Here is a 26233-nt window from a genome sequence, read left to right as displayed (position 1 = left end):
AGTCTCTCTCTTCCACATTGCACGCTGATACTACAACGTATTGTCGCTGATACTGTTTGGAGAAAAGAATTTGAGCTTAAGGATTGTCAACTATGCGCCAGACTGTTAATGCAACAGCTGCTTTAGCATCCATGGAGTGTCGTTTCAGTTATTCACCGTCAGCCCCCCAAAACCTCCCGTTAATATTAGCAATGTGAGGTTACGTACAGCGAACCATACTTGTCAACATTCGGACTTCACAGCTTTGGCAGCTCTTGAAAATTTACTTTTAGAAAAGTTCCCCTTGACAAGAGCCTGGCGTACAGTCTGGCAATTTTCATTCCACTCCAACAAGTCCTGATCCAATTCAGGACAGATGCACCGTTCTTCATCAGTGAATTCAGAAGAAGGACCAAGGATGTGGTCAGACATATTTGCACCAACTGATGGGCAAATATCATCTCCTATTCTGATCTTATACAAATGCTTTCCCAATAAGGATAAATTAATTCAGCTATTTGTTATACAGTCAAATCATCGTGCTAAGTCTGGATTACAATATTCAGCCAAAAAAGGTGTCTCACTGTTTAAACATGCAAAACGTGCCTATTTAGTCTTTAAAAAAAACCTCATCAAAAGACGTTCCTTAGCTGTGACGGTGAATTGGTGCCTCTTCTCCCGAGGGGCTTACTGATTAGGACTGGGAGGTTATACAAAAACTTTTCCTATATTTCCAAAGCACCAGAATGACCAAGAGAGATCATTATAACCGTGTGGGAGGGCCTGCCCACCCCACACCTCTCCTGTTCAGATGTCATCATTTAAAGGAAGCTATTCCAAGAAACATTCAAACCAAACGAATTCAACACGTCTCAGTCCAAAAAAGGGGCCTTTGCTTATGGCAACGATGGGATAGAGTACACCTAGAAGCATGACTTCTCTGCTGTTCTGGGTTCAGTCTACTAAGACAACAAGCTGTTGAAAATATAGCCATTTGTTAGGGATTACCTAAGCTTATCAATAGCAGAAGTGATCCTTGCACAGCATTAAAGGAATGTTTGCACAAACCCATGGTTTGTATTTTAGATGGACCCAAGCAGGAAGCTGAACACAGCCGACACGTTACATATCTTAGTAACCTTTCAAATCATCATGCACCCAATATCTGGCCAAAGGAGTAAACGCTCATCCAAATGCAAGCAAAAGATCTGTGTTGGAAACAGGGACCCCATTCGTTTGTTTTTCATACATTGTAAAAATATAAATGTGTGTTTAAAATGCAAATTAATATTCTGTGCACGTGTCAAGAAATATCTAGTGACTTAACTGAAAAAATAAATAATGCTAGTAGACTGACAAGGTAGATGCAGGTGTCCTAACCACTTCTAGCCTAGTTGGCATACAAAGTCTGCTTGCCATGCTGGAGTTAATGCTGGGTGATGACTGGACACCTCAGCTGATATGTTCTGGCATCCTCCAGGACTACAGCTGCACATTTACATATGCAATGACCTAGATTTGCATTTGCTATCACAACCTATCAGACCTAATTAAAGTAATGGAGCTTTCATAAAGCCTAGGAGAGGATGTGAGATTACAACACGAACCAAAGAGCATGCTTGGGTCAGACCAGACCCTACCGAAAAACTGCCTATTGTCTAGGACGGGCCATTTGTCATGCGCCTTTTTGTTCCTGCACTTAACGCCAGCATGTAGTTCTTCCGAGTTCTGTTACAAAGGAACAGACTTAACGCTTGGTAAACATCTCGCAAGGAAAATTTCGCTCCTATTCTGACCTTCTGCAAATATATTTCACCACTTTAATAAGGGGAACTCTGTTTTTTTGCAGATCCTTCTCAGTTTAATCCTTGATAATACTTTTCAGGGAAGCTGTCAAAGAACAGACACATACAAATCATGTCTCACAAATGGAGAGCTAGAGCCGTTCCCCTGGAGCGATACCTCTACCGATCTAAAATGCCAGGTCGGTGAAACCTTTCCACCCACTTACCTTTCAGGAGATCTTCACCTCTCCAGGCACCAAGGTCTGCACAGAGGCAGAGCCCAGCATCAGTATCTCCCAAACACATTTGGGATACATTAACTGGGAAGTTTTGTACATAACCATGATTTGAACTTCATCCCGGAGTATGAAAATGCAGTGATTTGACTCATCCTATTCCCAGGCCAGCTGTAAGATTGGGAAGAACTGATTTTTGAGACAAAGGCTTTTCTCTCCATATCTACACAACAGAGTCTCATTTTTCTGCTGATCTGTAAAAGAACTAGACAAAAATTTAGGTCGCCCATGTCCCTCATTCGGATAAAGCTGCTATTTGTTTTCAAAGCACCACGCAGAGATCGTCCCAACAACCAGCTATTCTGGACAAAGTCCCTGGCACACCCAGGGCTGACATGAGCCCGGTCGTGGGGACAGGCCACCTTCCTCAAAATGCTTCTAAAGGAAACGATTGCCAGATCTTTCAGCACCAAATTCTGGTGGTTAATGGGATTTCCTGCCAAAACAGGAGAATTAATGAGGTTTCACATTCTAAAACCACCAAACAGAGAAACTCCTCAGAGACGCGTGTGATAAGATGACTAATTATATCAGCTGCTCTGAGGCAAACTTTAATTATAAAGGAATATCGTCCGACATTTCCTACAACACAATCTAGGCAGACAGAGGGTTAAAACAATTCCTCACTATATATTTACTCCTTCGGAGTAGGCTTGGGAACCTCCTGATGCATCATCCGTTATAATGGTACCCAGGCACACAGACTAGATTGCCTTCTGCTCAGCAGCTAGCTTCCCAGTTTACAATACTCTAAGGAGAGCGCACAAGCATGACCTGAGACTTCTCTGGTCTTACCAAAATGGGCTATTCTTCTGCTTGGCCATACTCCCAATATGACATGGGTCTGATTCCCAATCAAGCCAGCGTGGCCACGAAAGGCTAACACAGAGACGAGGTCAGAGCACTGCATACTTCAGTTCCAGGGGTAAACAGGTTGCTTTCCTGCACATCTCTTAACATTTAGTTGCACCTGATGCCCTTCCGTTTTCTGACAATGACTTTTCATCAATTATTAAACCTATTCCACCTCTTCTGGAGGGAACCAGCTACAAGCAAGCAGAAACAGGGGAACAAGGAACTCTCTCTTAAAGAACTCTGAAATGGGAATGTGTGTCCAGTTTTAATACAGAATTCAAATATGGTACCTGCTGGAAGATGCAGTATTTCTTCTGCAGGCTTTCAGTCTCTGGGACAGTTGATATAATGCATTTCAACACCACTAAATTAAGTAATTATTAAAAATCTAATAGTTTGCAACTGCTGAACAGTGCTAAGATGGTTGTGGCTAGAATCAGGCAATGCTGTTGTCGACCCATGATACCAGAAAGAGACTAAGACATTGAGCAAAATCTCAGCAGAATATTAACACCATGTGGAAGTGGGTGCATGGCAGCTTTACCCAGAAGCATGGAGAAAACTAGGTTTTGGTAGGGCTAGAAAATGGAAATGCCTCTACTAACTGCCCACAGTCTAAACAGTAAATAATTAATCATAAATTCAGTTGTTTTTTCCTGCTTGATTGGCATATAGGGAAGCCAGAGCTAGTTGTAAGTGTACACTCATGACCACCAGGTCACAGAAAGTTCTGTGCATCTCTGATGTACCTGAAAACAACTATATGTGGGTAACCAACAGTTCAAAAGAAAAAGCTATACATTACAGGCCTTAGTTATCAAACAAAAAAATCATCCCCCACCCCCTCATTGGAGCATGAAACAAATATTTTTAAAAACAAAACAAAACAACAAAAACATTGGCCCAATTAATTTTCTGAAATCTCATTAAAAAATTTAGTCCAAGTAAGTCATAGACTTCTGACCTGAATTTTAATTATCTTTACGCTGGATGTAAGCTTTTTTCTGATATTTGCAATGCATCATTAATTTTAAAGCAACTGTTTCTATGCTTTTAAAGTGCATACTTCATCTGAATGACATTTACCGTAAACTAATTTCACCTTTAAAAGACATCTGTGATAGTACATAGGGAAGCTTTAACACATACAGTATAATGTATATGTATTCAAAGGACTGATTTAATATCAACATCAATTATTCAAATCTCTTTATGACCTGTCAAATGGTACATCCATCTCCTAAGAGTAAAAGTCTTCCTGAAAAATGTTCTGTATGTTTTGAGAAGGAAATGTTGCTTCTGACATGGATTTGTGAAAATACATTAGGAAGATAAACTGGAAAATGTAAAGATTCCCACCTCCACCAACCGGAACAGGAAAACGATGGGCTCTAAAATAGGAAATATTGCTCAGATATCACACACAATTATTTCACTAATACCTGAGCCTTAAGAACATACAAGGTCTCAAACGTCTGGACTTCACAGCTTTGGAAACCTAATTGTACAGTCACCCTGAACTATCAGCTAGAATTTAAGCTGGCTGAACAACTGGGCTTGAGTTTCAAAATGTTATCATCTCTATCAAAATACACGTATACTGGCTAATGAAAAGTTGATAGTAGAAAAGAGACACCACCGCTGGTTAATAACCCATGTCGATATTCACTTGAGAAGCAAGCTGGGTGCTCCAGGGAATTGTAAGTGGAACAGACTTATTCCAGACTGGAATACATAGTATGGAACATGGTGCCAAGTAGTGGAATAGAATAGTAGGTAATAAATTCAAACCTGCATCCAAGACGGAGTGACCAATATCTGTACCAGAAGCAGACCTAGCACCTGAGAACTGTAGTAAGTGGCAAAGAGAAGATGTTGAAATGTGTCATAAGGCTTGTAAAACTAATTTTTTTTAATTAAAATAAAAATCCCACATTTTTTAAATGTCATTTTATATACCCCTTCCATAATCTTTATTACTTACTGCTACGCACAGCAAGCAATCTGCAAATGTGAATTATCACCCACTCGCAATCAGGAACATTACTAGGAAAACAGTGCTGGGCTGATAAGGAGCCAGAAGCCTGGCCAAGATTTTATTGGGTCCTCTCTATATTTATATATTCACTTACTCTAATTAGAAAACTTCTAAATATGAAGTTCTATAGCGAGTCATAAGGAAAAGGTTAACTAAAACACTAAATATAAATACTGCAGATGAGCAGCAAGGGATGGCTCTAAACTAGCACTGCAGGTCTTCTGGGGCAAGTTTGCAAGAAACTGTGACATGTAGTCAATTTATCTCTCTTAAAGTCAAAATTATATGCCTTTTATTATATCTGCAACTTATAACAAAATAAATATCAAGCCACCAGAGTACCATGGCTGTATCCCCAAATTCGATGAAGCAGGAAAATCCTCCAGAATGAGAGCTATACATAGGGCAGGAAGCAGAAGAGACCTGGGTGCAACTCGAAAGCTGTGCCTGCACTAGCACTTTATATAACTTGAAAAGAAAAGAAAACACTTTTCCCCAACTTGCCTAAGGGACTTGAAAGGTGGCAGTAGCTGTAAAGCAGTACTGGATAAAACCACAGCCTCATTACTGAAGTGTGGTCCAGTAGAGGAAGGCAGGGCATCACAAACTCTGGATCCCAAGTCTACTTTTTATGTGGCAATAAGCAAGTTGTTGCCTCCACTTTGCTATCTCTCAAACAGAAATAATGCACTTCTGGGAAGGACTGAAAGCATCTTCCTTTTTATTTTCTTTAAAAATGAAAAGAGTGAAAATGACTGTAAGAAAATAACTGATCTAAAAAATGGAAACAACAGAAAAGAATTAATCTTGTTCTGGTCCTTCTGCAGATGAAAAGAGTAATCATTTAGTTTCTCCTGCAGGTAAGACCTTAGAAGCCCTATCTGCTCAACAAAAACATCTCACATGTGACACTTCCATAGGAGATGCTGGGCTAAAACTGTCTTCCTTCCCAAATCCCTCTCACCTGTAAACTACTGCATGACATGCCAGCATAACTAGCGGCAACAACTGCTGCATTCCCACTGCACAGACACTATGACACTTGGGAGCCTTCCAGGTAAGAAGTACCGAAAAATATATTATTCTCATTTTGTTTCTACCAAATAGAAAATCAGAGATGCTTCCATGCATATTCATGATGATATGCCAAGAAGCTGATATAGTAATTTCCAGTGCCAAGATAATCCTGCATTAGTCCTCAAACTGGGAGTTTGCAGAAAGGAGACATTTCAGCTTTCCCATAATGCTATATATATTGGCTTACTCAGCATTAGTGCTTTAAAAGCAATAGCAAAAAAATGAACGATCTTTTTTTCCAGCCCATATCCGTAACCTGGATCATCTTCAGAAAAGCTAACACACTTAGAGACCCCTATTAACATAACTTAGGTACTAACAGGGTTGGGGGAAATCATCACTGAACAGTGACCATACAGCCAAATGAGGCTGATCAGCATCAGGGTAACAGCAGTAAATAGAGTATTAGCTACTAATTACACTTAACTATGTCATTACAAATTCTAACATGTGCTCCAAGATGCCATGAATGTATCTGCTGCATAAGAACACTTCCTCATCTTGTTCATGAAATAATTACAGGGGCTCCATCCTGCCAAATGAGGCAGTAATTAACCCTAATTGCTCAAAATGCAACTGGCTAATTCTAGAAGATTAATCAAGGGGATTCAATTATTATTAAATGACTTAATATGACAAATTGCTACATTAGGGGGAAGGAGGGGGCTGTGTTCCATCCTATGTATTTTCAAGGCAGTGCAGCACAAGATACACTCATCACTGTACTGTATATGCAGGCAACTTGGCTTTTGGAAAGCTTATACTGTGTTTTGCTGCAGCTTTTCAATGAATTATCCCTGCTCAAGAAACCCCAAATATTACTGGATCCAGTATTTAAAATGACAAACTGACACCCACGCTTCCTTCTACAGTCTGGAATCCAGTTACACTTACACCAGTCCTCTCAAGTATATATTTTTTTCATTGCACAGTCTTTTTGGTTACTACTCACATGGTGCACAGGTAAAACTTAGCTGTTCTGATAATGCTGACCACTTGAAACAATTGCGGAAGGGGGAGGCAGCCAGAAGCCACAACAATCAGAATAATTTCTTGACTACATTGAAAATCTGAAGCTATTTTAAGCATAAAACCCAACAATATCTCTTCTCCGTTTTTGTGGAATGCCATGTACAAGAAAGCACCGCTGCAAGGAAATGTGTTTGTGCACACAAAAAACAACTGAGGAAGCAAGATCCCAGAGGCTCCAAAGACTTCGGAGCATGGCATAACATTTCATCTAGACCAAACTGTTTCTTCTATTTGGTAATTATCACTTGAATATGCACTATTAAAATATGCAAGCAGATAAAAATTATATTTATTCATTTAAATTCAAATGACTTCTTTGGCCTCTGTCTGAAGAACTGCAGCAGCAGACAGTCAGCGTGGCATGAGCTTTTTATATCTGACTTCAAAAACACTTGCTTTAAGTGCAACAACTGAAAATGTTAATGATCCTAGGAAGATGGGAAACAAAGGATTTGAGGCAACACTCTCAGGCTGTCTCCGCCAAAGTCCTGATATGCCCCACATGTGTTATGATATTATTTCTTACCAGAAAAACCACAAAGGACCGTGGCATCTTTTGGTAAAAGGTGATTTATGTTCTTAGGATTTAAAGGACAAAGTGTGCTTACTTGAGGATCATGCTGATATTCCTGTCCTGGCAGTTTGCAAAGAGGGTTGTTCTGGTCCCCTAGATGATGTGGATGGTTATGTTGTCCTTCCATCATAACATGCCAAATTCTGCCCTAAGAAGTGTGCTGAAATTAAAAAGAAAAGAAAAAAAAGACAGTCATATCACTGTTGCCAGTCCAACACATTGAAAGCAAGAAGCTTGTGTGTCTGGGGAAACGCATGTACAAGTTTGGACATAAACAGAGGAAGAGATGCTGATCTTTTCCTCCCTCCGCTCCAGTGGTTGCATCTGTCTAGGAAATGCCTGAAGTAAGAATCCTTCCTCTTTCGCTACGCTTAACTTCCATAGAAACCCCAAAGTCCTTCCAGCTTCGGTACAAAGACAGCAACCGGCCGAGCACATTCTGACTCTCCATAGTGGTAGGTAAGCAGGAGCTTTGACACAAGTATGAATACAAAGCAGAATTGCCTGGATGTTATTGTTTTACATCACTTGTATGTTACTCGTGTAAACCAGTGCTGCACCGGTTGAAATCGCAAATTAATTTTGGAGCAATTGTTATCATTGCTTTCAATGCCCTAAGTTCCTAATGTAAGATGCAATCTGGGAAAGTTAGCACATTTACCAGTCATTTAAAAAACCTTTACCAATATCCAGTAATTCTCAACAATTCCCAAGCAAGTCACATTTCCAGTCTTCCTCTGAAGCATCAGGAATTCCCCTAAGTTAGCAGACAGAAGGACAAGCTGCTGTCTTGGATCAACCTTTGGTTTCTGAATTCAGAGACCTGGGTTAATGAAACGGCACTGGAACACGGCTCTGGCCCAACTAACCACGCCCCCTTGCGATAATGCATAAGCTGCAAAACCACTTTACTGGAAAATGCAGGCCACCTACTTCAGCTCACGCCACGTTTCATAAGGGAGCAAAACCTTCCCTAGTTCAAGGAGTCGAATGGCCTACTTTTACCCTTTGGGCCCAGCGAAAGGAAGCTGTGCGAGACGCTGGAAATAGCTTCGCTAGCGATGCAACCTGATAGAGCCTAGATCATCTCTGGCATTCATCAGCAACTAGACAAACGATGAAGTCTGGGGAAGGAATACGCAATGGAGGAAGAAGAAATACACACGGGTCTGAAAGAATTTTTAGAAGTGCCTACCCTCGTTTCAAGCAGCACAACGATGAAAACAGGAGTGGTGTAATAAAGCACAATGGAAGCTGACAGCAACTTACTGTTATTTTAGATTGCATTCACTTTCATTAAATTCTAGTTTGGGATCTGCATCTTCTAATTTTCCACACTCTTTCGTACATGAAACTTGAATCCAATTTTCCTTGGATTCTTCCAGAGAGAGCAATAAATAATCCAAGCACAAACTATGATTGAAACTTCCAATACGACTTGTCTTCGAAAGGACTCTAATGCACTTGTTAAACTCAGAATAACCCTTATTCATCTGTTTTGTTACATACTCAGCTGTGCTGTGAAAGCTAAAAATTTGGGTTTGGCAGGCTGATACATAGCAGCACTGAAATTTAGTGATATTTTGCACTTGCAGTATATAAGAGGTATGAGGCAATTATGATCCCTACATAATAAACTGAAGGATGCAAGTGACTTGTCCAATTCATTTGCAAAAACAAGAATTAAATCCAAAATTCTCTTGAAAGCCAAATCATGCCAAGCCAGAAGATCATGTCTTGTAAACCAACCCTGCATTTTGTAAGCCATTTGAAACAGTAAAAAGGTCATTGACTGTTATGCACAGAGTTATGGATTGGCACTCTGCATCCCAGTATTTTGAACATTTGGGACAATCCAAACACCTGGACACGTTTCAACTGAGGGATTTTCACAATTATCCTGTTAGCAACTCAAAATGCCACAGCTACCATTACTGTATAGCTTATGCTAACCCCAAGTTAAGAATCAACCACCCAAAACAAAAAGGTCTTATACAATTCAGTGTGTTTGGAGAAGGCAAACAGCTAGAGGACTCATTAGAATAAAGCCAGATCAAAGTATTGACCAAGGAACAAGCAGAGAATAATTGTGCATCTTTTCTCCTACTGCAATTACTAAACCAATGTGTTCTATAACAAGTACAGAATTAAAAAAAAGTGGTGGCAGGGAGGAAGAGAGTGCGTGACAAATGCCAAAAAAAAAAAGTACAATTTCTGATAATGTAACACCAGATTTCCTGACACCGCTCTCATTTTATTCATTCTGTTGGGACCCAATCCTCCATTTTCAATCTAAAATTTCCCTTCAACCCACACAGATCTCTTCCGTTACATTTTTTAGCACTGAAAATGTTTCACCATTGCAACTGTGACATTCTGAGTCAAAATGCAAAAGGAAATCTAACTGGCCTGTAAGATGCCAGTAATGCGGTTTCCACAAACCAGCAGTGAAATCCAGAGTATCAAACACAGCCCCGAGATGACAAAGCCTCAAGACAGTCGTGTCTGGGTTTACTTGCATCTGCCGTGAAGGGTAGAGAATTAGCAAATGGTTTCATGGTATGACTAGATTGCTTTTATATATACAGATCAAAATAAAACCAAGTAAAAGTTTGTGGATGATGGAAAGAAAAGACCCACCACATGAATGAATGTTACAAGCAAACCTCATTTACAAGTAGACTGTGAGGAATCCAGTCAATGAAATCACCGAAAAGAGAGTTCGATCAAGGAAACCCTGCCTGGAGAAGTGAAATGCACAGGCAGGCTGTACAACCTGGAGCGATCTGCTGCCCTTCGCTGGGTCCCACCAACCTCTTTCTTCCTTACACACGCTGGAAGGCACAGCTGAAAGCACGGCCAGGGCCAGTGCGAAACGAGCTGGATGTCCCACTCCTGCTCCAACTCCCTGTCCAGTAACACACCAGTTGAGGTCTGGGGTTTCTGCACAGTGGCATGTACGGCATGACAGGAGCTCAGCTTCTTCAGTCTCAGCCAATGAAGTTCCAGACAAGACAAGTTACTCTTTTATTGCAAGAACCAACATGCGCCAACACTCACCTTTTTGTTTGTTTGGTTCCTTTAGGAGAAGGAACAAAATGTATCCAGACCACATGAATACAAAGCATCCCATTTAGAAATCAGGAAGTCTAAGAGAATGACTGGGGAGGCCAGATTCTGCTCTCCTCTCTCGCATGGAAAAGGTTCCCCGAATAGTCAACAGGACTATCCACGGACTCAAGTACTGCTCACGAGGCAAAAGTGGACCCTACTTTAGCCCAAAAAGCAAGCATGTGCTTCAGAAATACATTCCTAGTTTACGCAGCAAATCCTCAGTCCCTCAGGAAACGCAAGGAGGTTCTGAACAAAGAATCTGGAGCCAATACAGGAACTTGCCTATTTATTCACTGTTCACGTGCACTTTCTGAACAGTGCCAGGACTGGATCGTGTCTTGGTTGCTGGTCTGATTACTGCTCCAAGAGAAACGTGACCAGATAAGAGCTAGTGCCCAGCACAAACATTTTCAGAACTTCTCTTCCAGCAATTTTGGCCAATATCGGCTTTGATTAGGGACTGACTTTGATTTCATCAAGCGTCAATAGTGACTCTACCCACAGGACTTGGATACTGACCTTTTATTAGTCTGAACTAAGATTGTGGGGTGGAAGAGAGAAAGAGGGTCACCTGCAGTGCATGGCATGCCAAAGATATTTCTGCATGAAGCTGTGCTTGGTCCTAGCAGTGGTGATAGCTGCACAGCTTGGACAGCAGACAGATCTTTGCCAGCTGGAATTAACACAACCTACCATAATGCAGAGGTGTGCAGTGACATTTTAAAAACCTCCACTGCGGTCTCAGCAATGTTACTAAATATTAAAGAAACACTTTAAAATTTCCAATAGCAAGGTCCAAAACTGGCACTATGTTTATCACATGAATGGCTTTTTTTTTTTTTAGATGATTCCTCCTACCTCCTCAAACTATGCTTGCTCCATTCAGTACTCTAATAACACATGCATAATATTTTGATTCTGCACATGACAGCACAAGCAATAGCTCCACTCCAAGACCTAGCATCAAACTACACGTTTATTTGGTGCTGGTCATTTAATTATGAAGAAGGGCTGGCTTCCTATTAGGCATGCATCAAGGCTGCTGCTTTGTTGACCTACCAGCCAAAGAAGCTCTAAAAGCAAGGGGCACCTATGCACTCACACACCTGGACAATCATTTGGTTCAGACTGACTCTAAAACTTGGAGCAAACATTTCCAGTGCCAAAGAACTGCACGGGATCTCTTGTACTTGCTGAAAACAAAAGGCTAATCGTATTTTAGACCGGTCTAAATATAGAAAACATTTAAAAAGCATTCGCTGTAAACCTCCGTTTATTCTCATGGTCCAAAATGAGAGTAATGAAAAGAATCAGAAGTGCTAAGAACAAGAACACTGATTCATTTTTGCTTTTAATCTGCAGGTTTACTACTTACATGATTATGGAAAAGGAAGAAAGAAAAAAAGAAAGAAAAGCATTCCTTTGATAACTACTCAAGATGAAGAATCACAGTCCCCAAGTAATTTATACCATACACACTGCTGTCAGAACCTTCTTACTTATTAGCTTTCTCTATAAATCCCAATTAGTTTAATGTCACCTGGTATTAAAGTGTTATTTACTTTAACAATACAAAACAGAACGCACAAGAAAATTTCTGCACAGACAAGCAACAAGGGAACACATCGGCAAGCTCCCCTATTTACCTCTTATCAAAGAAAAACTGGAAGGACTTACAACCTGGAGGTAGTGCCGAGAGCAAAAATGGCAGGTTCCTGTTGCCAGGTGAAATATCCATAGTCTAACACCAATCCTGCATCACATTTACTGCCGCCTGCCTTCAAGAAGGAGTAAAACTCAAAACAGAAACCAAGCTATTTCTGAATTCGAGGAGCCCAGCCATTCAGCAGAGCACACATGAAGCCGGGACACTCCTAGGAGAACTGTAACTCTCTGGTGCCATAGGAAGCAGAAGGTATGCTCGCTTACCATGAGATATTAGACGAGGGGAAAGCAATTAACAGCTCAGAATAGCATAGCTGCCGCAAGCATGTCGAAGAGTTTATTAGGCAGAGTATTTGGGTTTGGCTACTGTTTGTTTTAAGTACCGTCACTGAAAGCAAAGGAAGGAGCAAGAGCAAAATATCAGCTTTGAAAAGAGATATGGCTCGGCTCACATGACACCAGCTCTGATCCCCGCTGACACCTAAGGGACAGCGTGTCCTGCTCAAAACCGGCAGCTCTGCTATTCTGGGCTCCGACTGGCAAACGCTCGTATTATAGGTAGACTGGCAGGGCTATCCGCAGAGAGAGCTCCCGCAGAGGCTTTCGGATGGCTGCTAACAGGAAGGCACTATGTGAGCACGGACCTGTGGCTTGTATACACAGTATCTTACCTACCGGCACTGCTGAGTATTTTCCAAGTTTTATTATCCGTTCACTACAAACAAAAGAGGAACAGAAACCACTGTTCTGGCTGCACTTTAAAATGTGTCTGCAATGCAGCAGAGGACCCTGGAAATGCCCAGTTTACTGTATCATCACTTATAACCTCCCAAATTCCCATTCCCTCCTCTACAACATGTATGCATCTCTGAAACAAAATCTCATTTTGAGCTGCAGTTTCTTTGCCTGATCCTGAAGTGGCACTGCGTTTATGATCCTGAAGACAGTTATCACAATCAGTAATTCAGCCTTTCATGCCTATATTAGATACCGAAGTCATTCCAGCCTAGTGGTGACAACTTTGCCACAGGTCTTAAACATTTTAGACTGTTCCCCCCCATGGAAAATATGGGGTAGATTATCCCATCGAGGTCCAGCAGATGATTACTATGAAACCCTACACACCTCAGTATAAGATCTCTCGCTATTCAAAACAATGGGTCTCTTTGCCTTGGAGTGTGCTGGAGTCGCACAAGTCTGTGGAACACTTGTGTCTCCTTTTAACTGCAGAGAAAAGGATGGAAGGGCTGTATCCAGAGACTTGTACTTTCTGCAGGCAGCATCCTGTGTGTGCTCACCAGCTAAAGGCTGAGATGGCACAACGGAACTTGCCAACCAAGCTCAACTACCCTACGACACCCGAGTCACAAAGCTGCAAAGACATCACTACTAATTAAGACAGTGCAATATTTTAAGTGTCTTTTTATGTAAAACTTTAATAAACTGATATTGCTAGTGAACATTTAACAATAAGGAACTTCTGTCAGACTTGCACTCTTTTCATGATGCAGAAGAGATGGAGCACTAGATGAGCAGCACTCAAATATGGTGAAACTCAATATCAAGGAATAATTATGTTGATTTTATGGAATATGTACTTCATCTTCTACTATGCATTTAATGGAACTATCTTAAAAAGGAATGCTTAAGTTGTTGACATACAAAATGTGAAATGCACATTAAAGTTTTCACATTTCCATAGTAAATGTGTTCCTTCTGCCAAAATGAATGTTTTTAAAATTAATCCTTGCAAAGATAAATAGCCCAGAACACGGTCTCTGCTCTGTCTCCTGCATTCAAAGCACTTCAGCAGTTTCTAACTGAGCCATGAAAGAAACATATGCTGAATTATCCATTATGAAGATTAAAACTTCCCCACTTATCTAGGCCCCCACAATAAGAAGCAAAGAGTCCCCAAGGCTCACAAATTCCAACTATGCGCTTCAGCCCTGACCTGTGGGACCCAAGGTCCAAACTTAAGAGGAGAATTTTGCTTTTATGGATTCTCTTGCCTTTGACTTCTGCGAGACCGAACAAACCGCAAAAAAAACCCAACGCACTTAGATGGTGCATTTTGAGATGCGACTGGTAACTGAACCAGTGAACTTATATTACATATGCTTTCTAGGAAGCTTAATACTAAGCCTCAGCACAACCCACTATTAAAGAAGTCAGATGGAAAAAAAAATCTAGTCAAGCCAAAGTTAAGCAAGAACTACTCAATATACTGAAACGCAAAACCAGGCAAGGGTAAAGGACATCAATAAAAGGAACAGAATTCAAAACAGGTTAATCAGGCCCCCTATTCCAGCTCCCTTCTTTTTCCCCCACTTGCAATAAGACACGGCTCTAGAAGAATCGTTGAAGAATTCTTTCATCTGTTTAACAGCCAAAGACAACAGTAGGAAACAACTCAAGAGGTCCTGGAAGGAGCTCTCCCTAGCACGCTGGCAGGTTTCCACTCTGCTCCATCCTAGCTCTGCATTTTCATTTCTCAAGTGACTGAAAATACTTAGGAGGCTCAGGGTTGAGCAGGCTGTTCTAGGATTGGCCCGCATCTGGGGGAAACGTGCAAAGTGTACATGCATTTTTAAATTGCAGAGGGGCAAGCATAGCACTCTGGGACAGTCTCAGTCACCTTTGAGAGGAGTAATGAAAACACCCCCAGCCTGAATCCCTTTTACGTGCATTTTAAATATTTAACTTCAGCATTTTTAACGGAGCAGGACCCAGGAGGTCTTATCCCACAGAAATTAATATATGTAGAAGAAGCAGCATTCTCCAAAAGAATTCATGTTATTCATGGGATCTTTCAAATGAAGTCCCTGTCAGCTGTTGAAAATCAGGCTCTCAAGCAATTTCAAAATTGATTAAAATAAGGAAATGTTTTTGCCTCTGGACAACTACAGAAAAAAAATCCTGTTTGGACACATGTTCCTTGTCACTTTGGAGATATAAATTGTTGTAGTGGGGTTTCCTTCCTGGAAAGTAGGACAAGTGTAGAAAGTATGGTAATCTTCTGAGCTTCTAGGAAATGCACTGTAGGGAAGAAAAGCATTTGTCACTGTTTTTAAAGGGTGGTATTTTCTGACAATTCTGGGTGAAGACCACGAAGAATTTCTGACGGTTGTTTTAGTATCTGGAGTCAATTCTAACATTTTTGTAATGATTTTGGCAATCCATCAATCCAAGCGATACCAAATGCTCCTGGGATTGGTAAAAGGAGCCAAGTTTTTCTTTACCAACTCTGGCCAGTTGCAAACAGCAATGAAGCCTAAAGGTCTCACTCACTGATGAGCAGAAGACACCAAGGGATCCAGCAGCTGCACATGCCAGAGGTATACCATGTTACATTTATACTCTTCTCCACACATATACAAAAGTAAAGCTGGCTGCACTGTTCAAATGCCAATTCTGCCTACTCATAATTGCAGGTTTCTATCTATCTATAGCTCACAAAAATAGACAGAGGCTAGTAATTTAGACTTGTTCCTTTCCATAGCTACCAAATCCACAAAAGAAAGATACAACATTATCTCATTTGAAATCAATGATAACTCATATGAAAACAGAACGCAAGCTAGCGACAGGTTCCAGTTATTAAAATCCGGATGCAGAGTTGCACAGTATAAAGAAAGAGATAGCACATTTTGCCTCAATTTTTGCACTAGCTTTGTAAGATCGGCAGGCAGCAGGAGCGCACAGAACCACACAAGAACTGTCAACTGTTGTACGAGTATGCTGCCTACCCAAATAGTACAGGGCCGTTTGCCTGTACCTGAACCAATAAGAAAAAAAAATTTGAAAACAAGGGAAGGAAATAAAGGATGCCCTGAACCACACTTGAAAATAAACATTTTGCAAGAAGGTCAGTTAACCAATCTTCCAGCTAATTTCCATTAGCTAAATATCTCAACCACACAGTCTACAAATACAGTCTAAATACAGCTATCCAGTCTACAAGGTAAAATGAAAATTGTACCCATGCAGTAGAGACAAAGCAGCTTCTACCAAGGTGGACCCTTGAACTGTTTCATCACTTACAGCATGATAGTTCACCTAATATTTGCCCCTGTATCTGACGGAGCGGCACGACACAAAAGGAAAACGTATGCCAATGAGTATGCAAAACACTCGCCCAAGAAGGAAATTCCCCCAGCAAGCAATTATGCAAACGACTGTTTCTAAACATCCTGCCACCCACTGTCACCAGTCTGAAGTACAGTCGTTACTACCACAGTATATTCATTTATACACTGGGGCACCACTCACGTACAACACAGAGTTTTAAAAAACACAGTACACAAGCATATCCTAATAAAGGCTTTGATGTAAACGGGGATCTATCGACTACTTCAGCTGCTGCCTTACTAACACGTGTGTACGAAAAGTGAAGTCTATAACAGTTAAAATTGAGCCAAAAAAAAAAAAAAAGAGCAAAGACTAATCATTGCATGTAACCCTGAAGTTCCAGGAGCAAAGGGTCCTCAGATCTAAACCCGGCTTTTGGCCTGACTTGCACTTCATGCAATCATATTGAAGACTCAGCTTTAGCGCACAACTTCAGTCAATCCCTCTATAACATACAAGCCACAGCAACCCAGGAATCAAAATCCCCTATGCCCCCTCTCATCTCTTAAACACACCACTGACTTGAGGATGCCCTGCATTTCACAAGCCTACAGCAGCTCATGTTCTCCTAGGAATGTCTCCCAAGGTCTTTAAAAACAAATCAGCTCTAGCCCCTCCTCTCTCGACTCCAATAGTCCATGAAATAAGAAATAGAAAAAGCTTCTCTGGTCCCTGCACGTATCTGACAGGTGCACTTCACAGGGCTGGACAGCCCAGGGCACTTGGTACTGAAGCCCAAGATCATTAGTTACACAATACCCATTAAGGAACAGAACCTCATCAGCATCCCCTGCTTATATTCATATACACCCTAATGCCTAGGGTGCAGCTCCTCTCCAAACCAGCCTTGGCAACAGCTGTGCCCAGCTTAATCAGGTATTAGCATGTGTCTTTGGATGCCTCAAACTCAACTATAGGCCAAATTATTCTTTCCCAGATGAATGATCAGCATGACTGGTGCCGAACACCTTCAAAAGTAGATATCAAAGCAGCAGTAGTCATGCCTAGCACATGGCTGATTTCTGTGCCAAAACACCTCCATCTTATTGCTGGGCATACCCAGCTGTTTTCCATATGTCTGGCACTCTACCTTTTTTGCTGCCCGCAATGCTACTGAGCATCAGCAAACCAAAATGTCCATGGATTCAGCAATTGGTAGCTGACCTAGAAAGATAAGAAGAGACACAGGAAAAATTTGTATTGCACAGAATAACAGCTGTGCCTAGTGGCCCACCTGCTCCTCAGAAAGAAAGCATCTTCATTTGGCCTTGGGTCATTTGCTAGCATCTTCGGGAGAGGCTCCTGTGCAAAGCAAGAGCCACACTGTCGAGAGGTTTCCTTGGCACTGCCACAGATACCACTTTCTGTGGAGGACGACAGCACTTCGCCCTCTTGCAGACACCTTCTAGCTGCAGTGACAGGAAAAGTAAAGAACAGTGCTCGGGCAACATGCCTAAGGTCCCTGGGCCTCGGCTTTCCCACCTAGAAAACAAGAAGTGCCAGGCAGCTGAGTTGGACGGGGCAGAGCAATGGCAATGCTGTTCCTCCGCACTGTCACATCCCCTCTTACTTCCACATGCTCCCCATCTCTTGCGGGGGGAAGAAAGGAATCTTTATTTGGATGAAATGAAATAAAATAAGACGCACATCCCTTCAGACCCGTGGGACCATTCATCTGCACTGAACAGGCCTGAACAAATCCCCGCTCCATCACCCCGTGGGACACCCAGGAGGATGTGCGCTTGATGACCAGGCTCTTTGCTCACCTGCTGATGCACAAACCACACGTCACAGGTAGCAAGAGTCCCCATCGCCATGAGCCACGTGTACAGACACATGAAGAGATGCCAACTATTTTACAAAGTAACCTCGACCACAGTAACACTTTCTTCTTCTCTGCTGCCCAATAATATTCTCTCTTGCTTCCTCGTAAAATAAATCTGTCAAGATGCTATATGAGATTACCTATATATTTAAATGATGATCTTGGCTTATGATTACATTATCTCCCTGGCTTGCTGTGGACGTGTTGCAAAGAAGGCAGTCCAATCCTAGGAGAGTATTATTTTCAAGTGACTTTTATTGTCCATTATCTTACAGCATTTATGCCGCAGCCATGATGTCTGGTAGGAATATTTCACAACAGAAATATCTTTGTCGTTAGTATTCTCATTGCAATTTAGTCAGATCAACCTTTAAATCTCATCCATCATACTGAAGAGCTTTGGCAAAGCAAGCACGGTAATATATGCCTCCATGTAGAACCTAATTACGGGCTAGGTTAAACAGCATACCCCCTCCCCCCTTCCTTCTGCATTACAAGGTGATAGGAAATCTTGAGAAACCAAAGGCTGCTCACTCTCGCTTTGCTGGTGGAAGTACATAACCAGTTCATTACAGCAGACTGATTCTGTCTGGCACATGACAAACTTACTTGAACCTAACAATTAAACTTCTGACAGTATTTCCAAAAGCAGAGTGTATTTACTGTAAATCCTTGACAAATTTTCCCTCTCTGCTCTTCTCTTTCGACAGTCACCTTAAAATGATTGGAAATTACCATAAGCAAATAGCAGTTTAACATCCAAAAAAACAGTGTTAACGTGCAATGCACACCTGCCAAAATTGTAGAGCTATAAATACGGATGTTGAAGGAAAAACTTGAGATGTGCCACTGAAATAGGAGAGATTTCTGCAGGAACTGAGCAAGACAACATCGCTTACTAAAAACATTTTGCTTAAGGAGAGAGTCGGTCTTGCCTGCGACTGTGCAGGGCAGGGGGCTTGTATACCGGCAATGGAAATCGGATTAGAAAGGGCACAGGCACAGAGCAAGGACTACATAATCTAAAAGCTGAAGATGAGACACAGAAGTTCAGGGCAAAAGTTGTCAAACAGGAGGTCTGCACACATCATTAGTCAAAAGGTTCGAAAATCTTAGAACATTAGAGGAAATTGTACGTCCTCTTTCAAACAGCTCCATGTGAATGACTTAAACCCGAAAAGCCCAATGACATAGTATAGTCACCAGCGTTAGGAGATAAAGACACTTAAGTTCCTCTTATAATATAGTCCGTTTGCTTCAGGAATCCTATCCATGACTTGAACTAATATACTGTCTAATTCAATTCTATTTTCCCCCAAAATCTCAAATCTCTGAAGATCAATTAAAATGGCAGATTTCAGCTGTCCCACTACTGAAAGGTTCAAAAAAAATCTTCATGGGGGGATCCTGCACCAGCCATTAGTCCGCAATGCAAACATGGATGGTGACAAGGTTGACAAGCAGATGTCTCATCTGATAGCTCCAATGTAACAAATGTATTCATACAGTCAATCTTTAAAAAGCACATTGGTCTGGTAGCAAAATGCCTCGTGAAGCACAGCCTGCAACTGTAAGCAATAATGGCTTTTTTAAAGTGAAATTTTCTTTATCCAAATACTTAAATTCCAGGAAAACCAATTTATTGCTTCAAAAATATCTTTAGATCTTGGATAATGAGAAGTGTTCTTGGAGTCGTTCCTGTTCAAAAGTGTACTCTCACCGAACTTGGCAAGGATCTCTCTATAATGGGAGGTATGTCCACGCACTGCAACATGGACGAGGTCCCTAAGTATTTAATGCACAAATTGTATTGCTTTCATTCTTTTATCTGTAAAATAACCTACAGATATCTGCTGCCAGACTGAAGCAAAGCAGCCAAGTCACAGCCCTCAGCAAAATTTTTACATGCAACTTATAAACTCCTAAAAGAAAAGGCGGAGAACAAAAACGCTGGCAGAACATTAACTAGCAGCATAGAACGAGGTCTTTTTTTAGCATTTTATTTTAGCACTCATAAAAAGTGGAATGTGTTGACTAATGTGACCTGCAAGCAGGTAGGGAGGAGGTTGCATTAGGACTCTGTGTAGACTTTACCGGGGTCTCAAGACCTAGTAACAGAGCGTGCTGAGCAGTGTGTTCTTGAACATACCAAAATCCATTAACCAGGAATGTTTCAGTAAAAGGACTGAAACCCCTAGAGCTTTTTTCATATTATGTCAACAGCCGATATTCATTAAACAAATGGTGTGACAGCCATTGTAATTCACTGCTCCCGTACCTAGAAGCAAAACGACATGAAGTCAACACATTTACAACTATTCAGGACCAGCTCTCACTGTAGACTTCTAAAAAACAAATGTTACCTGCCAATAATTAAGTATTGGTGTCAAACTTCCTACTCCGTTTCAAATCATTCTCTACACCCTGTTTAGTTTAATGTTCCCATCTTTAATCAATCAATCCACCAGAAGAATTCAACAGTACCTGTCTACCACTATACTACAGGAGCTGGAAAACCCACAAACAGGTTTCTGAAAAGCAAAATAGCTTGTCATAGTTTTTCCCATTACTTGGTCATTATCTCTCAAAAATACCATGTTCAATTTTTTTTTTAAAGTTACTAACATGTATTGGATATAAATTACTCCCATCAGTTCTCACCACCATCCTTTGGGTAGAGTACTTTAAGTACACCTTCATTTTCCCAATGGAGAAAATGAGGTAGAGATCTGCAGGCTAGCTTCACACCACATGAATATCCATGAACTAACACCCCCCCCCCCAAGATATCCATTTCATAATGCTTTGATAAATGCTTCGGTTTCGGCAAAGAGATTCTCTCTGACCCAAGAGTCTCCCCTGTCCCTTCCAGGGGACGTCAGCTGAAAAACATTTGCTAGCCATCCCTAGACTTGACTGCATGTGGCCTGCACGTAGAAAACCGTCCTTGGCCAGCTCTCCACTTTGGAAACCTTCCCTCTCATCGGCCCAAACTCCAGGAAACTCATCGCTACAGCAATGTAAGTCTCATTGTTTCTCTAATATTTTCTACAGGAAGGAAGATTTGGATGTTACATGCCTACTAAGGTGAGAGCGTTTACTAGTCAATAGCATCAGCCAGTGAATCTAAATTTGTATTAGCAGCTGTAGAAAGACCAAAGCCTGCTTTAAAAAGAGAAAAAATAAATAGATTGGGTATCAGTTCCCACTTCATGTTTTTGTTGCTCACTGACAAACAGGAAGGAAGTGGGAGTTATCTTTTTAGCAATTAAGTGCCAATAAAAAAACAAACTGCATTTGCAGTGGCAGAGCCCTTGAAAGAAGAACTATTAGCACTCATCTCCAGCAAAATGCTTTGGGATACAGTCCACATAGGACCAATCTGCAAACGCACATCTGTTTAGGAGTCCATCATCATTCTTTGTTGCATCAAGACTTCACAGTCCATTCAATACCTACCCCTGATCTTCAGACACATTAGTTTGCAGTTTTCCCAAAGCAAAACCTCAACACTGATCCTTGTAGTACTCCACTCTGCTCAACCACAGTTAAGTCCTTATTATTTACCACCGCTTGATTACCAATGAAAAGATTTTCTCTATCAAAAACTCATCCCCCCCTAAGATTTTGGAAGCTCCTATGTCTCTCCTCCCTATGACAATATTAATGCAAATTCATTCAAGCTGATCTTCAGGTAGGAAAGGTCTGTACAGCTCCAAGCATGCTGTCAGCCCTCAAACACGTTTCATTCTGATCTTATTTCCTCCCTCCAATAAACCTTTGCAGTCACAGCACTTTCTTGGGTCCCACCTATTCCGTCATTTGCTACATGGATTTGGGGAGAAAGATTTTTGGCTTGGAAGCATTTGTATGTGTCTTTTGAAATTGAGTAACTTGTAAAATTGGTTCCTCAGAACTTGGCCCCAACTCAAAATGTATAATTGTTTTAAAAAGTCTCCTGAATATGTTTTAAATGCCCTGTAGCTCACACCATTCATTACAAGATGGTTTCACGTGGCTCCCATTAAACAGTCCTAGGACTGGTGCCAAGAGTACTTGGTGATTTATAGTTATGACTGCGTAATCAATGTGACAATGAGATAAATGCGCCTTTTCACTGGGCTAACTGTACTCGTCTTACATCTTATTCCACTTCATTGAATTTCTATGTGAAATGAGACCCACCCACTACTGGTATATGTATATTAAAGACATGTAAATAAATAATATATACATATGCACATGTAAATTCATTCATCACGGATAGGCTTAGAGTGCATTAAAATGACAGCAGCTCCTCCAACAGAGATTTAATACTTTAAACATAAGACATCAGCACCCAGCCAGCTTCGCCAAGTACTTTTCTTTTTCCTCAAAGAGCTATGTCACAAATAAATTGTGATACTGTGGCCTTTGATTTTCAAGTTATGTGAAATCCTTGAACGCTGTAAAGAAATCCATTATATTTATTTTTATTTTTTTACTTTCCTTTAAATCACCACACCAGCAAGCATCTCCTGCCACCACCAAGTTAGTTTTAATGTGTGTGTATTTTTATCTGCAGTCTTTCTGTCTTGGTTGCTAAGCATGCAACAACATGCTTACCTTTAAATGTATAATGTAATAAAGTGTTCAAGCCTGAAGCCAAATTATATAAGAACACTTCTGTTACCCTTCTCAGAATATGCACATTTCTGATTAGCAGAAAGATTAAATCTACACTAGAAATACATGATTTATGTAACGTGCCGCCTATCGTGATGGTTGTCAGATGCATTCATATATATTAACAAAACCATAATCGCTATTAGCCACATGCTGCCACTGAAATAGCTGTGCTGGGACCAACCCCGAGAATCTAGCCACCAGAAAGAACGCAAGTCAAATCCCCGACAGGTTACCCAACCCACTTGGGTAAACAAACCGCTTGTGTTAACCAGGGATCGGCAAAAGCCTGAGCAAACAGGCAGGCCTTCCACACCGTCCTGTAGGTCAGCCTGGGGCCCTGGGGGACCACCCAGCGAGATCCCCTCCAAAGGACAGCACCCTTGTGCTTCTGCTTCTGCTCAACTCACATTTAGGAAGAACATCTCAGCCAATCTCCACAAAAGCGAAGCACAATGGTCCGATGACTAAAGCCTGAAAACATCACCCTGCAAACATCTTGTGACAGAACCAGCACTACCAAGAAACCCGCCTTGGAAACCAAAGCGTTTTGGAGGTCTTTACCAGCTTTCAGCAAGCCTCACAACACACTCCTGAAGTACTGCTGCCATGTCTCAGATGCGTTCAAGGCGCACAGGGTACCTGCATGCCCATGTCAAACTGTGAGTCAAGTGTCAGGCAGGCGCGCAAGGCCCAGGAGTCCGGCTCGAAGCACCGCACCCAGGAAGCCAGCCTCTGGGGCCAGTTCACTTGATCATGCCAAGAGAAAGAAAACCAGGAGCCTACATACCTGTCCTGCTGCACGGAGTCTGCCAAGGGGGAAGACATGCATGCACTTAACTTCAAAAATTCAGGACTGCAGCTTGAAGTATTTACATTTCTCATAATCAAAAGTAAGAGGAAGTGATGCTGAAAATTATGCAACTCAGCCAATCTCAGGAATCATGTGATTCAAATCCAAAGGCAACTTCAAAGCCACCTCATAAAATTCTATGCAAAGCTTGCAAAGCAGCCAGATGCTAACATTTCAAAAATAGCTTTCAGAGCATCTGGATCCTGCAAGTAATATCCAAACAGAAGTCGAAACCTTTGCCTGTGTAACATCTTTTCCCTCCTTACAAACATAGGTCAATTAGAAGCATGCTTTTGTTTTCCCGAGTATACGTGCTCATAAATATCTATTATTTTATATCGTTATCAAAAAGTTTGATCTGATGAGTTAAAAAAAAAAAATTGCTAATCATTTTTCCAACGTATCGGGTAGAAGAATCCATCTACATCTGGAAAGAACAGCCCCCAGTTTTTAACTACTGATTCTTACTAACTTTATATGAACAGTTACGTTCCACAGTGCATGAAACACTTCCTTGCCCACGTGGGCAAGAATAACAATTCGTGCACCAGAGCTCTCCAGACTGACCCTCCGGGCGGACCAAAAGAGCCCGGGTCCCTTCTGCAATCTGCTCAGCTGCTTTTATTCCTCGCTCCGCAGGCAGAGGGTTAACAGAGCTCTTGCAGAGAATGGAACTCTCCCTTTCCTGGGCTAAATGCCCAGATTCCTTCAGGATTCACAAGACTGTCTTTTTCAATCGAGTCCAATTTTTCTGCAGAAAGGCCTGCACATAATGTTCTGCAGAGAGACTGGGAATCAACCTTTAAGGCTGATTATAAATAAATGTGCAAGCTTTGTATACAAGACAAATGCCACACTGTTGTGTTCTGCCCTAGATGCAGCAATCTTGTATTAGTCTAATGCAAGCATTCTTCATGTAGCACAAAGTCCATGGCAGCAGCACAGTTGGTCAGTAATGCCCTTAAACTGACTTTCCTCCCCCCCACCGAACAAAAACTTCAGCTCTCCTGTCTATTCCCTGAATTGTCTTCCCAGCATTCTTCAACTGGCAAGGTATTTATGCCTAAACACAGATCCGAAATCTTAAAAGTCACTGCTTAAAAGTTCCTTTCTCTACAGCTCTGCTGGCTCAGGAACTGAACTACTTTCTTATGCTGAGACAAGACACATTGGCAGGGCAGGGTAGACACAATTTGTCCCCTCCTTGTTTATTTCATATCTGTTGTATGGTTGTGCTGACACATGCGGCACATCTACTTGTGCACTTTAATGCGCATTAGCCTATTTTAATGTGTATTAAAGTGTCACTGAAAAAACTGTGCTATTTAGTTAATATGCATTAAAACAGGTTAATGTGCATTAAGTGTCACTTCAAAACCAATGGGCGTTTATACATGTGCTCGGGGGGGGGGGGGAGGGGAGGGGGCGCTTTAATTAGTGCAGCTCCAAGAGCCGTGCTAATTAAAAGCACCCAGAGCATCACGTGCATCAGCATCCCCATGCTGAAAGATGGCAGGGGAGGGGGGGAACGGACACGACACTTTGAACTAAAGCTTGTTGAAAGCTTTAAATTAAAGTGCCCCACCACCATTTTTCAGTGTGGGGATGCTGATACACATGACACTGGAGGCTGCTGGCATGCGTTAATGTCCACAAAATTACAGCACGTTGGAGTAGGCCCCTTGCATGTGTATAAGAGCCAAATGCTCTTTACTTAATGCACATTAAGACAGGCTAATGCACATTTTCCTAGTACCTCACAATAGAGGTACTAGATTTAACATGCATTAAATAAAGTGCATTAATGCACCTGTAGACGCACCTTCAGTCCTCAAGACCGTTAGTCCAGCATATGTCTCAAGGACCAAGTGAGTTTAAAAATGAATTAAGCTGCCACAGCTTAAGTGTATGCAGAACATAAAAGCAACAGCCAAGAAACTACTGTACACTTTTCAAGATTCCTTTTATTACAAAATTATTTTATTACATTATAATTTTTCCCATCTGTCAGTGACATCTATAAAACAAAGTAATGCAGATGAATTGTGAGAGATATTAAAATGAAAAAGGTATCATTAGCTACGTAATGTTATTTGTATTGAACAACCCACTGGCCATTGCATAATTTGTCGCAGAGTGATTTTCCAATAACCTTCTCAACATGATCTACGTCTACTGGTAAAGAACCCTGAAAGCCTGTGAAAAGTTTAACTGCGGGCCTGTCCACCAACATTTACAAGCAACTGCCTACCACCAGGGATTTTCACAATAAAACATCCAGTTTGTTTCAAAAGGGGCTATAAATATTTACAGTATTTTTAAAACTAATGATACTCTTATGCAAA

The 26233-nt window shown here is 41.3% G+C and overlaps 1 protein-coding gene across 5 annotated transcripts in view; it reads right to left on the bottom strand.

Moving 5' to 3' along the window:
• Positions 1-26233, bottom strand: part of NEK6 (NIMA related kinase 6) — an 87603-nt gene that overhangs the window by 48712 nt on the left and 12658 nt on the right. For 4 of the 5 annotated variants that reach the window (XM_059715748.1, XM_059715749.1, XM_059715750.1 and 1 more), the window contains exon 2: positions 7670-7795. In XM_059715748.1, coding sequence (XP_059571731.1) covers positions 7670-7765 — 96 coding nt within the window. In that variant the 5' untranslated portion in view covers positions 7766-7795. Of the gene's footprint in view, positions 1-7669; positions 7796-23825; positions 23850-26233 lie in introns of those variants that run through there. The other variant, XM_014603773.3, reaches the window with a different exon arrangement.

The sequence above is a fragment of the Alligator mississippiensis genome, chromosome 12 (genome assembly GCF_030867095.1).
Source record: "Alligator mississippiensis isolate rAllMis1 chromosome 12, rAllMis1, whole genome shotgun sequence".
Taxonomy (NCBI): domain Eukaryota; kingdom Metazoa; phylum Chordata; order Crocodylia; family Alligatoridae; genus Alligator; species Alligator mississippiensis.
This window is presented reverse-complemented; position numbering and strand designations above follow the sequence as displayed.